The 12,500-nt window shown below is 33.2% G+C and overlaps 4 protein-coding genes across 4 annotated transcripts in view; 2 read left to right on the top strand and 2 right to left on the bottom strand.

Annotated features, from left to right (window-relative positions):
* The window catches only part of HELRODRAFT_190028 (hypothetical protein), a gene marked incomplete at both ends in the record, with an annotated part of 12,408 nt that extends 7,450 nt beyond the window's left edge, over positions 1–4,958 (bottom strand). The window contains 11 exons of the mRNA XM_009011850.1: positions 1–156; positions 293–355; positions 602–1,525; positions 1,628–1,823; positions 2,143–2,263; positions 2,853–2,934; positions 3,225–3,332; positions 3,715–3,881; positions 4,078–4,172; positions 4,278–4,431; positions 4,721–4,958. The exon at positions 1–156 is cut by the window's left edge and continues 73 nt beyond it. Of these exons, the coding sequence (XP_009010098.1) occupies positions 1–156; positions 293–355; positions 602–1,525; positions 1,628–1,823; positions 2,143–2,263; positions 2,853–2,934; positions 3,225–3,332; positions 3,715–3,881; positions 4,078–4,172; positions 4,278–4,431; positions 4,721–4,958 (2,304 nt within the window). The remainder of the gene's footprint in view (positions 157–292; positions 356–601; positions 1,526–1,627; positions 1,824–2,142; positions 2,264–2,852; positions 2,935–3,224; positions 3,333–3,714; positions 3,882–4,077; positions 4,173–4,277; positions 4,432–4,720) is intronic.
* Positions 4,959–6,529: 1,571 nt separating this feature from the next.
* Positions 6,530–7,645, top strand: HELRODRAFT_71437 (hypothetical protein; the record flags this gene model as incomplete). The annotated part of the gene is made up of 5 exons (XM_009011849.1): positions 6,530–6,668; positions 6,748–6,840; positions 6,928–7,058; positions 7,121–7,313; positions 7,515–7,645. The coding sequence occupies 5 exons, from the start codon at positions 6,530–6,532 to the stop codon at positions 7,643–7,645; spliced, it is 687 nt and encodes a 228-aa protein (XP_009010097.1).
* Positions 7,646–7,835: 190 nt separating this feature from the next.
* Positions 7,836–8,857, bottom strand: HELRODRAFT_71308 (hypothetical protein; the record flags this gene model as incomplete). The annotated part of the gene is made up of 4 exons (XM_009011848.1): positions 7,836–7,884; positions 8,206–8,316; positions 8,530–8,699; positions 8,777–8,857. The coding sequence occupies 4 exons, from the start codon at positions 8,855–8,857 to the stop codon at positions 7,836–7,838; spliced, it is 411 nt and encodes a 136-aa protein (XP_009010096.1).
* Positions 8,858–9,465: 608 nt separating this feature from the next.
* Positions 9,466–12,500, top strand: part of HELRODRAFT_108880 (hypothetical protein) — a gene marked incomplete at its 5' end in the record, with an annotated part of 6,012 nt that continues 2,977 nt past the window's right edge. Inside the window, 13 exons of the mRNA XM_009011847.1 lie at positions 9,466–9,588; positions 9,736–9,879; positions 10,072–10,248; positions 10,375–10,502; positions 10,651–10,731; positions 10,867–10,987; positions 11,059–11,190; positions 11,274–11,372; positions 11,428–11,565; positions 11,650–11,734; positions 11,833–11,945; positions 12,015–12,109; positions 12,367–12,406. Coding sequence (XP_009010095.1) covers positions 9,466–9,588; positions 9,736–9,879; positions 10,072–10,248; positions 10,375–10,502; positions 10,651–10,731; positions 10,867–10,987; positions 11,059–11,190; positions 11,274–11,372; positions 11,428–11,565; positions 11,650–11,734; positions 11,833–11,945; positions 12,015–12,109; positions 12,367–12,406 — 1,476 coding nt within the window. The remainder of the gene's footprint in view (positions 9,589–9,735; positions 9,880–10,071; positions 10,249–10,374; positions 10,503–10,650; positions 10,732–10,866; positions 10,988–11,058; positions 11,191–11,273; positions 11,373–11,427; positions 11,566–11,649; positions 11,735–11,832; positions 11,946–12,014; positions 12,110–12,366; positions 12,407–12,500) is intronic.

The following is a 12,500-nucleotide window of genomic DNA, read 5'->3' as shown; positions in this document are numbered from 1 at the left end:
CGTCGACGATATCGTTCCAATTTGTTTATTCATCTGCTGTTGTTTTTCAACTATTTCCTTCGCTGCTAACATTTCCTCCGCAAGCTCCAGGGCTACGCCACTGGCTATCGAGATGTAACCGTGCACATACAGCGATTCTGCTATTGCAAATTTAGCCTGGAGGATGAAGATGGTGAAGATGATGATGACGAATCGTACTGATGATGATGATGAGTAGATTTGTGTGGTGATGTGGATTCAAAAATGATAATGGTGTAACTAAAATTTACATCATACACTTAGATATAAATACCTCTTGCACAACTAAGATGTTTCTCACATCTGCAAAGTAGCATGGAGCTGAAAACTCAGAAACCTTCAATAATAATTAATTAATTAATCAATTAATTAATTGATTGATTTAATAAATAACCTACAACAATTCACAACAGATGTATTTTCCAAATAGACAATCACAAAATTAAAAAAGATGATTTAAGAGCAATAACCACCGAATTAATTTTACAAGAAAGAATCAACTAGCTCAGTAAATAATGATTAAACAGTGCATGAGGTAATATAATCCACATATGGAGGAAAACAAATTTGGAAAGGAAGAAACCTTCGGCGGGTTGATGTTTCCGATGACGAAATCCCCATCAACAATTGACAGTGGATTACTGTTGAACATGCCATTGAATCCATTGTTGTTGTGGCGACCAGTGTTGTTCATATTTAAAAAGGACAGTGCACCAGACATGCCAAAAGAAATCACCCTATTGTTGGTGTTGTTGGTTGTGCTTTCGATAGATGAAGTGTTGTTGTTGCTGTTGTTGCTGACCATCGGATCAAGCAACAGAGTATTGTTGTTCAATTTTCTAGAGTGAATGGCTTTGAATGACAAACTAATATCTCGCAATTTTGACAGAGGTTTGAGCCATGTTGATTTGGTCGTTGTTGGAGAAATAAACTTTGCGTTTTTAGTTTTTGAGCAGCTGGCTTTGTGAACATTGTTGCTGTTTGGTGATTTGTCAGCAACGATATTGTGGATGGTTCCTCTGCAGCTGTCGACATCACCGTTGCTAGCATCCATGCTTTTAGAAGAAACATGGCCCGTATCAAAACACGTTGGGCAGGAACTAGCAGACATCAACACATCCCAATCCAGCTTACAAACTTCAATTGCTGGCTTGAACCCAACAAAAATTTCCAACTCTGACTTTGCAAACGCAGGTTGTCCTCGGTTGCGACAATGCAACTTCTCCAGAACCTGAGCATGATAGGATTTCAACTGGTGGTACAAACTTTCTCTCTCCTGATCAGGCAGTAGTGGATTCAAAGCAGAACACTTCCAGAGAGAGACTAACTCGTCGCAGACGCTGGCAGCAGCGTATTGGGTAGCCGAACTGCAGGCCTGTCCACCTCCATTGTTGTTGTGTAGAGCTCTGTTGCCTGCCCCACCACCATTGTTGTGGTTGGCACCGTGGTGGTGATTGTTGTTGTGGTGGTGAATGTGCATTTTGTTGTTGTACCACCATGTCAACACCTGGAAATAAATAAAGGTACAAACAATTCAGTGTACTCTCAATAGAATGAAAAAATTTTGAAGCTTCGACCAAACAAATGATGGCAGCCAGCAACTACTAACCACATCGCAGTCAATAAGTTCCTCTGTGAGAATCTCCAACAGGGGCATACCATTCTCATCCCTCCTTCTGTACATCTCTCTAATAATCAATAGCAGATTCCAGATTCCCTCTGGCTCACGCCCCCTCAAGGGTCTCAGTAGGGACTGCCACTCAGAGGCAGCTGGTGGGGCACTGCTTGACAGGTAGTTCACATCGCTTGGAGGGTTTTGTTGATTTATTTGAATATCATTTAATTTAATTCAATCACCATCTAACTTTTCAATTCAAAACAGTTTGTAGAATTTTATTTCTAAGTTTAAATACGCCGATCATAAAGTTTAGACATCACATCAAGCAAAGTTAAATAAATAAAAAAAAACATCAAATTTATCAGACGAAACAAATAAAAGAATAATATTAGCTAGCACTACCACAGTCTAAACTATTATAATAGTAATAATCACTTATAATTTATTCCAAGGCCACATAAAATCTTTAGCAACATTCACACAACTCCAAAAAAACCATTTCAAACCTTAAAACCAATGGAGAGGGGAGGCAAAATTTTCCTAAAGTTTTTTTGATGTTTTCATGCAATGCATATTCATCCAGACACCATGTAGTCTGCTCACTGGCTGACGGACCAGCAGTTGGATCTGCATAAAATTAACATAATTTATGCGGGGTAATTATTTTCTTAACCTAACTTAAATGTAATTACAACAAAAAGATAATTTAATTTTCAACTGGAAATGTAAAAAATTCTCAGAAACTTGACAGAAATGATTGATCAGAGAGTAGTGTGATGGTGTAATTATAACTAATCATCACAATGGCCTACATATATTAACTCTATATTGTTAATATGTAATTAAGTCATAACATAACATAATTATACCCATCAAATTAAAAGAATAATAGTAATAACAGAAACAACAGTAATAATAATTAATAAATTAGCTACATAAAAATAAACTACATTAGAATAACACCAAATAAATAAAATTACATCTGTATAGCTATAGAAGTACATGCAAACAGATATATACATACATATAAACACATATCAACACACATACATATATGAAAATGATATGATTGTGAGATAGAGTTAATGTTATGATATGATGCTAATGATAAAATAATACAATAATGATACAATGGTGATGAAATGTGACTAGATGGTGATGTACTGACTCGATGATGATGATGATGGCATTATTACTTCAGAAACATCAACCAAACCTGGAGCTCCAGAAACTGTGTTGATGTCATTCCTCTGAGAGGATAACAGTTCATCCAGCAAACGTTGGGCTGTCGGCAAAATCTACGGAGATGATTGATGATGACTAGGATGATGATTTCATAATAGTGTCAAAGCAGTTGTACAGATTTTTATCACCACCATAAACAACCTCCTTCACCACACTTTCATCACTGTTATTTCTTATCATCATCATCATCATCATATTCAAATCATCACATCAATCATCCTGATCAAATCACATAACAATTCACTGTTTCAATTATTATTCATATTATAATTAATACTGTCATCAACATTTTCATCGTAGCCATGGTCGTCATCATCGTCGTCGTCGTCACCGTCGTAACGACCTGTTGTGGTAATTCACTGATCAAGTATTGAGCAAATTTCTGCAGCTGATCTCTCTGCAGTCTGGATAATGTTTCCGAGACGGGAGCTCTCAGACACACCTGATTGGCCTGTGAATTTTGGGAAATTTATTGCCAAAATTGTACAAATGCTTAATGCTTCATGTTTACATCACAAGTAAAACAGCCATAAATTGATAAATCATTCAATAAACCCCATGTTCTTTAAAAAATTGAGTACTAGAGTGACAAAAACTGTGTGAGCAGCTAAACACATATTATGAATGAAACATTAAAATACACACACACACACACCTACACTCACACACGTTTAAATATGCATATATACACCGGTAAAGTTCAGACAGACACATAATTTTAAACATACAATATGTATACCTAACCATACACAGGCCTTGAGTTACACACACATCACTATACACTAAAAACCTTTATGTTGAAAAACCTCCAAACAACCAGACAGACAACCCACCTGATGAATCCTAAATAGACACAAAGCAACCACGTGTGAGCACCACGTTGCAGTAATGCTGCACGTGCAGGTGCATGAAGTTATGTGTTTCCTGTCGAATACGATGGCCACATTGTAAGAGCCCTTGTTGAAATTGTTGGCCGTTACTGTGCCACTCAAGTGGAAACCTGCATCAAGGGTTAGGTAAATGTCAATGGCAAGAATAAAGAATAGTTTTCAAGTAAAGGCATAAAACAAAACCACAAATAAAAATTATGAATTAAGAAAAAAATAAAATATATGAAATATTAATATAAAATATTTACAATTTTGCCAAAATTTTTACACAAATTCTCAACCATTCTGTTCGAATACACAACAAACCTATTTGTAAGACCCCAGAAAGACATTTGTTCTTATAATGAGATTCCCCACGAGAAAATTCCTCAGAACTGCCATTAGCCAAGCACGAGTACAGCCTATTTTTTTTAAATTTTTATCCAATAACGTATATCTTGAGGCATTTTCATATAATCAGTTGAATATTGTATGGTTTAATAGTAAATTCAACACTCTGATCCAACCTTATATCATCTTCATTTTCTGGAAAACTCCAGAAAGCTATCCTAAGTTGGAGTTGCTCTGGAATGGGTGGATAAAATTTTTCAACTGTTTCAAAAGGGATGTAGTATGCAACTGCCTTTGCTGACAGTTCTGCAAGTGACATCAGCTGGCCATCTGCAAATAATTTTCATTTTTAACATTAACACAAAACAAAATGAATAAAGATCTCTAGAACTACTTTTTTTAGCACAGTAACAAATCATGTAAATTGTTAAAGAACATGTTAATAATTCACTTTATTACATTGTAGTGTTATAATTTAATCAAGTACTTTGCTGCTAACAACTTTAACTTAAATCTTAAAAGAATGTGTGTATTATTTATTTTATTCATTTTGAATTTTTATTAAAGTTAGTCAAAATTAAAATTTTAATAAATTAAATTAAGTAAATTAGAAAATTACCTGACGTCTTGGATGAATTGCCTACATTATTTAGCTGAGAGTTATTAAAGTATCCGAAAATGGAATTGTTGGGAATGCCGGTGGACCCCAGAGCACTGGCCTTCCGCCACCCCCTCCAATTGTTGCACAGACTGTCTTGCTCACTAGCCCAGGAACACAACGAATCATCTTCAAATCTGTCGCTATCTTCGAATGAAAAGCCATCTCTCTCGTCTTCCCAGTCAACAAACAGATCCATTATTTTTTGCAAAATAATAATTTGACCGAAAGACTTAATTTTATGCCGGTAGAATGAGAAAGCATTTAATTAAAAGGACCAATTTGCTTAAGAAATAAAATTAATTGTAACAACACAACAGCAGCTGAGCTGGCCGAACCCTATCAACCAACATATATTTATCTAAAGCGCAATTTTTTCTGCTCTTGGTTTATATTTCCCATTACAGTTCAAGTTTAGAGTAACTACTTAGAATACTTAGCATTTCATCCAGCCATCAAACTGTTTTGAAAACTGCCTCATATACTTAGAGTAGAGATGCCTTCTCTGAGCTATATACTATAGTTGTAATATTCCGCTGCCCAGAATTCGTTTTCTAATAATACGAATGTTTTCATAATATAATTTCAATCATAAGTCATTGATTGACTGATGTGGCTTTAAGTTTATACGATGAATATCTGGTTCAACATTGGTTTATTCTTTATTTTTTCTCAAAACTATCAACTACAACGCATACAGCATACGCAAAAGAACATTAATAAAAGACACATGGTATACTTTGAGATTTGATAGTTGGTTGAATTCGAACACTTTCAGTGCATCAGAAAACTGGATGCTATCATGATTAATCAATCTATCTGCCGAAGTACATTGTGTTTGCTGAGCCATTACATTGCAGAAACACACTTATAATTTTATATTTACATATTAAAAAAACCATTTATATTCTCTGTATGTTTTCGAAGTATGTCATGATCACTGAACTATACGCATCATATGATTATTAAGACATCCAAAAATCAGCTGATTAAGTTAAACTTTCTTTTCAGCATACACATCAGTTTATATATATATATATATATATATATATATATATATTTACAATATTCAATAAATTCTACCGAATGTTTGGCGTTAATATGTTTGTAGTTCGTTTTTTCGATTTTTATCAAACATATTAACGCCAAACATTCGGTAGAATTTATAGAATATTGTAAAAATTATGGTCTATTACCAACATATATATATATATATATATATATATATATATATATATATATATATATATATATATATATATATATATATTTATCTATGAATGGGAAGCGTTTGCATCATTATATTATATAACAACTGAAAAGTGGTATTCATCCGCTATTTGTATTAAAATCATGCATATAAATATATACATATATTCTAATTATATGCATATATCCATATAATTAGATTAAAATATAATAAATTAAGCATTCCAAAACTTTTAGGTTAAAAGTGCATTATGAAGATAAAGTTCGAAAAACATGGTGCTGATTTCGATCGTACGATCAAGATTTAATAACTGTAGAAGAACAAAACATTGCGCCCGATCATTTTATAAAAGGTAAATTTTGAATTAACGGAAATTTTGTTAACTTTTTATTTAAATTATCGCACTGGTTACTTGATTTTAATGAGTTTACCAAGATCTTTACTTTTTTTTGTTTAGCTCATCTTAGCCTTAGCCATTGATTATTTTTTATTTTAATTTTATAATACCTGAAATGTTATAAAAATATAATTTCAGTTCAATTTTACAAAACTCAGTAACCATGGAACATGGTCTAAACGGAAAAGATGATATCCAAATAAAACTGATGGAAGAAGAATGCATCCTAGTGGATGAAAGTGACAAAAAAATTGGATCTGCTTCAAAAAAAGTGTGTCACAAACTAGAAAATATAAACAAAGGTAAACAAATAATGTTCGTTTTTCAAACATTTGTACTAGCCATTGACAACAATTGCAGTATAATTATTACACTTGACAGGAATGTTGCACAGGGCCTTTAGTGTATTTCTATTCAATTCAAGGAATGAATTATTACTTCAGCAACGATCGTTAGCAAAAATAACTTACCCTGGTATAAATTATAAAATTTTTTCAAATTCATTTTCACATTATAAATAATAATAATATAATAGGATGACACACTAACGCACATCCTCAGATCATTGGACCAACACATGTTGTAGTCATCCTCTCAACATACCCCTTGAATTAGAGGAAGATGATGCAATTGGTGTAAAAAGAGCAGCTCAAAGAAAACTGAAACACGAACTAGGAATAGAAAGTGCAGAAGTAATCACATTTATCATCACAGCTTTATAAATTTGTGACCGAAACAATTTTTCTCTCTGAAGGTTCCACTTGACAGTTTCAAATATTTGATGAGAATCAAGTACAAATCTGAAAACGTTCCAGCTGACAACACATGGGGTGAGCATGAGATAGATTACATCCTTATTGTACAGAAAGATGTCACACTAAATCCTAACAACAATGAAGTTAAAGAAACTAAATATGTAGACAGTCAAGGATTAAAAAAACTTTTAGGTTAGTATTGCAAACATCATTAGACTTTTTTGAAATGTTAACCATCTTTAAAAGTTTATGCTAAAATTTGATAAACTGCTGAACATGCATATCAAGAATCTTAATTAATCCAGCAATGTCGATCAGCAAATTTTTGTTTGGCTTTGTAGAATTTTTCTTTTAATGCACCGCATTACCTTGACTAATTTTTTACATTTATAGAATCTGAATCAAGTGGAACACTAATAACACCATGGTTCAAGTTAATAGCGAACGAATTTCTCGATGGGTGGTGGAACAACTTAAGCTCTCTCAATGAAGTGACACAACAGACAAAAATCTATAAATTTTGACTGCGTACCTATCAAATTTATGTTCTTACTACTTGAACCGTGTTTCAAACAAAAAATCAAAATTTGTTTTCGCTTTGTTTTGCACCAACTTAAAAAGCAAAACAAAAAGATAATTTACAACATTTTATTGTGACACAAAACAATTATCCGATGTCAACGCAAATAGTTTTTCGAATGTTGCACAAGTTGATCAGAACCTCAACTTCTGGAAGAACCATCTGTTCTTGCCTGTCTTGTATCTATGCAGAGCAAAAAATATTTTGATGTTAATAATTTTGTCTTGAGAATAGCAAATTACAAAATTATATTATGATGTTTGTGAATAGTTTAAAATTTGAAATGCAATCAATGCATGCAAAATAGAAAACAATTCACATCATAGTATGCCATGATGTCTGAGCAATACTAACAATGACAACTGAAATAGCATTGTAATTCTTCATGGCATCAAATGTAAATTCCATTTCACTAATTTAAATGGCATCAAATGTAAATTCCATTTCACTAATTTAAAATTTATCAACATGCAATGGTTTAGTGAGGTAATGTGCAAGTTATACCTTTCTTCAAACTTGGCTTTGATTTCCCTCCTGGCTTTGGATCGAAGGGCTGGATCTCTGAATGCATCCTTGTTAACCAATTGCTTGTCCAAGTTCACCTCAACTGTATAACTACTCAGTGATTACAATGAATTTTTAGTTAATTAAACAGAACACTGTTATAAATATTACATATTCCATTAGTGAACACAATAGGATCTTAGAATGATAAAAAATGTTAGGAAAAAAACCTTTGAAACATGTGATTTTGTCTATGGCACAAAGCCAAATAGACCAAAATAAACTGAAGCATGAAACTTACTAAAATTTAAAATTAAAACAAACCGAGTTGGCATCAAGTGATTATAGTTGTAGACTCTAATGAATGGCTTAATCTTGGACCTTGTTTTGATCTTCTTTTTGTTCATCTTTTTGGTGACAGCCAGAGGGTATCTGCTGATCCCAGCGACGAGAGCATGACTGTATTGTTTCTCAGAGGTGCCATCATCATAATTCTGAATAAACACAAAAAATAAATGTCTAATGCCACAAAAATTAAAGAAAAACTACAATTTACAATGGCACAACATACTTTGACGATTATTGCTTTCCGTCCAGCATATTTTCCTCCTAGTATGAGCACAACTTTGCCTGATTTCATGAACTTACCCATTTCGCTGCAATGAATTTAAAACTGAGCGTTTAAAACTACAGTACATTATAAAATTTCTCTGTAAAAATGATTTACTCAGTTAATTGTTAATTTATGAGAACGATGCAAAAAGATGAAAACAAAACAAATCCCAGTCACGAACCTTCTCTAAACAAATGCAAAAAGAACAAAACCAATTTTTCCGGAAACAACAAATGTAAACAAATTTCCTAGCGCTGTATATTTATTTATGATACAAGGTGAAAAACGAATCAAGAGCCATTACACGTATGACGTCCTCCCGCAGTTAACGAAAGATTTTGTAAAGTATTTAAAATATTGTTACATTTAATGCTAGATTTTTTTTTTAAATATTGTAAAAACTGATATGAATTTTCAATTATGATCTAAATAATCTCAAAATGAAGTACAACGTTCGCAAATAATTTTTTATATTTTATTATCTTATCAGCCACTTATAATGACGAACAATAGCATATATTTAAAACTTTTATCACTTTTCTGATGATAATAACCATACAGACTGTTGAAACGTATAAGGAGAAAACCAACAGACTGCCTTTAACGAATAAAGAATTGTTACATTTTGCGAAAAATCATTTTGAACAATGATAAAATTAATTCTAATTTTATCAATTTTTTTATGTTGCATACATTCCGTAGTCTGTCAATCCTACAGGGTCGGGAGTAGTGTGGCTGACATCACAGGGCTTGTCACTGAAGGGCTTTTGGTAAACAAACATCAATTTTAATTACATTACCAATTGCGAAATTAATCTATGATGAACATGAAGTTCACAACAATACTAATTATGCTGTTAATAAGATGATTAAATTAATTTAATACCGAGTAACTAAGTACTTTCGAACAATTTCAGTACGGTTACGCAAATCCGGCCCAAGATGCCAGAGGAATGCACACAAGACAGTTTAGCAGGGCGTTTGTGGTCGCCGATTTATCAAAAACATTGTCGGTCGTCATCGTCGATGTTTGCATGATTTCACAAGCTGTTAGGCTGGAAGTATGTGTATTTAATAGAACTTCAGAACTCTGTTGGTGATAACGCATTTGTGAAAAATTATTGATAAATTTACTAATTGCCATGGATGATTTCTATTCAGATTGTAGAAGAATGTGGAAATATGTTATAAATTAAGCTGTCCATTTTTGATTATCCGGACTAACCACCATTTTATAATCATCGCTCATGAAGGTACTGGAAAAACTGAACAATCAGATCGGACCGATCTTCAGCGAGAAGAACTTGATGTTGCTACCTACCCACTCGCACTCTTTGCCCGGCGGCTACCACACTTACTGGATGTATCAGAAGGCTTCACAGGGGTTCATCAACGAAACCTATCGTGTTCTTGTCGATGGCATCGCAAATGTTCGACTACTTCTACCTCAGCTTTTGCAGTTACCTTAATCCAATTTTAAAATTCAATTGTTTTAAATTTAACTTTATTATTCGCGTCAAAATATGCTATATATGTAATGAAACGACAATTTTTAGAGCATCATCTCTGCCTATAAGAAGATGGAACCAACTGACATCTACGTCAACAGGAGTAAATTATTCGGTGCGTCAGTTAACAGGAGTCCCTACGCTTACTACAATAACCCTCCTGAAGAAGTTAAAATGTAGGGTTGTTAATATGTATATTATTCGTGCATGTGCAACGTGTAATTTCGCTTTAATTAAACGTATAACAATATGAAATATTTCAAGTTTTGAGTTTTTTAATATGAAAATGTTCTAAATTATAGCTTGCTATATATTTAAATCGAGGTATGGTGACGAAGAAACTGAGAAAACGATGTACTTGATGAAATTTTTGAACAAGCAACAGAAATTGTCCGGTCTTATAGGGTTGGCACGATATATACAGTTTTATTTATCTTGGACTGTTGGACACCAAGTCTACGCAAACCAAAATTAATTTTTTATTACAGATATTAATAAACTTTAAAAATGTAATTTTTTTTCACAATTTTTCGCACCAAGTTTATTTGGGGTGCATCCAGTGAGTTTGAAGAACTATAATCACCTCGTCAGTACTGATAATCTGGGGTATGCAGTTTTGAAATTGGAACAACACCTCAATCCTAACTCCTTCCCTGGAAAAGTTTGCAACAAAAAATTTTGAATTGAAATGCTTGAAGTAATACAACGTGCTCAAAATTCGCACAATGCTAGGGTCCAGTAGTGACGGCAATAGGACAGACAGTGCACGGAGATTCATCTCCCAACTTGAATGGTGCAAGATGTGTGAACACCGATGAATTCTGCTCCTACGACAACAGCACCTGTCCTGAGGATGAAAACGATGTTCGTATTTTGCTTATTAATACAAAATTGTTTTATTGAAACTTTTGAATAACGAGAAAAAATAAATTTTATTAAAATTCCAGCCCCGGTTGTGCACAGGAAGGGGACCAGACGGTGAACAGTTCAGAGATTCTAAAATCGTCGGAGAAAAAATTTTTATGCATGCTAAAGTTATTATTAGTGTTTTTAACGTCTATTCTTTTACGAATAGCACTCTGATTTATAATATTAATTCAGCGGTTCTTAGGAGAAAAATTTGAGAAGTTGCAAGGCTGGATAGATTACGGACACCAGTGGGTCAAAATGAGTCAAATGGAAATTAAAATAGGAAATAAGGTGCTTCAATTTATCCGAAGTTACCTTAATATCATTAAAGTCTTTAATAAACAATCCATTTATGCCACGTTTCAATCAATTAAACATTTAATATCAATTTGCCATCACTTAATCTAAACACAGAGCGTAAACACATGCCTGCCAGCCATGGGCTATAGTTTCGGAGCCGGAGCTACAGACGGACCAGCTTTGCCGCCATTCACTCAAGGTTTCGAAATATTTTATTATTATAAATCATTTAATAATAGTTCAAAAATGTAAAATAATGTAATGAAGTACACAACCAACCGCACTAAAAACTGCTAGGTAGTTTAGAGACTGTAGATGCCATTGAAAAAATAACCGATAAATTCTTCAACAAATCCATTGAGGAGGAAGAATGTCATTATCCGAAACCGATCTTGTTACCAACCGGCCAAGTACATCTCTATTTTGTCACCTTTTGTCAATCCTAATATTATTTGGTCATTTCTTCTATTAATCCGCAGACCTCCAAACCATATCCATGGCAACCCGAGATACTTCCGCTTCAGATCTTCAAAATCGGATCTTTGTATTTGGTTGCAGTCCCGGCGGAAGTGACGTAATATAATACAATAATAATACAATACAATATCTTATTTTCTCCTCAATATGATACAGCATAATGATATGAATGCAGGATGGATGTGATAAAGTTCATTGAAGAACTCATCTAGCAAAACCACCTGGAACTAAAATTTTCAAATTTTTGCAAAATGTCAATCAATCAAGATTGCAATAAACTGATTTTCAATGATAACTAAAAAATATATCTATAATTTTACAGTTATTTCCAAATATTTGTTTTTTTTCATTCAGAACGATGTCAGGTAGAAGATTTCAAAGAGCGATAAAAAAAGTTATACAAATTTTTCTATCGTTTATCAATCAATTTATTATTACTAATCAATCAATCAATCAATCAATCAATCAATCAATCAATCAATCAATCA

The sequence above is a fragment of the Helobdella robusta genome (genome assembly GCF_000326865.2).
Source record: "Helobdella robusta unplaced genomic scaffold HELROscaffold_10, whole genome shotgun sequence".
Classification (NCBI taxonomy): domain Eukaryota; kingdom Metazoa; phylum Annelida; class Clitellata; order Rhynchobdellida; family Glossiphoniidae; genus Helobdella; species Helobdella robusta.
The sequence above is the reverse complement of the archived record's forward strand: the minus strand, read 5'-3'. Positions and strand labels throughout refer to the sequence as shown.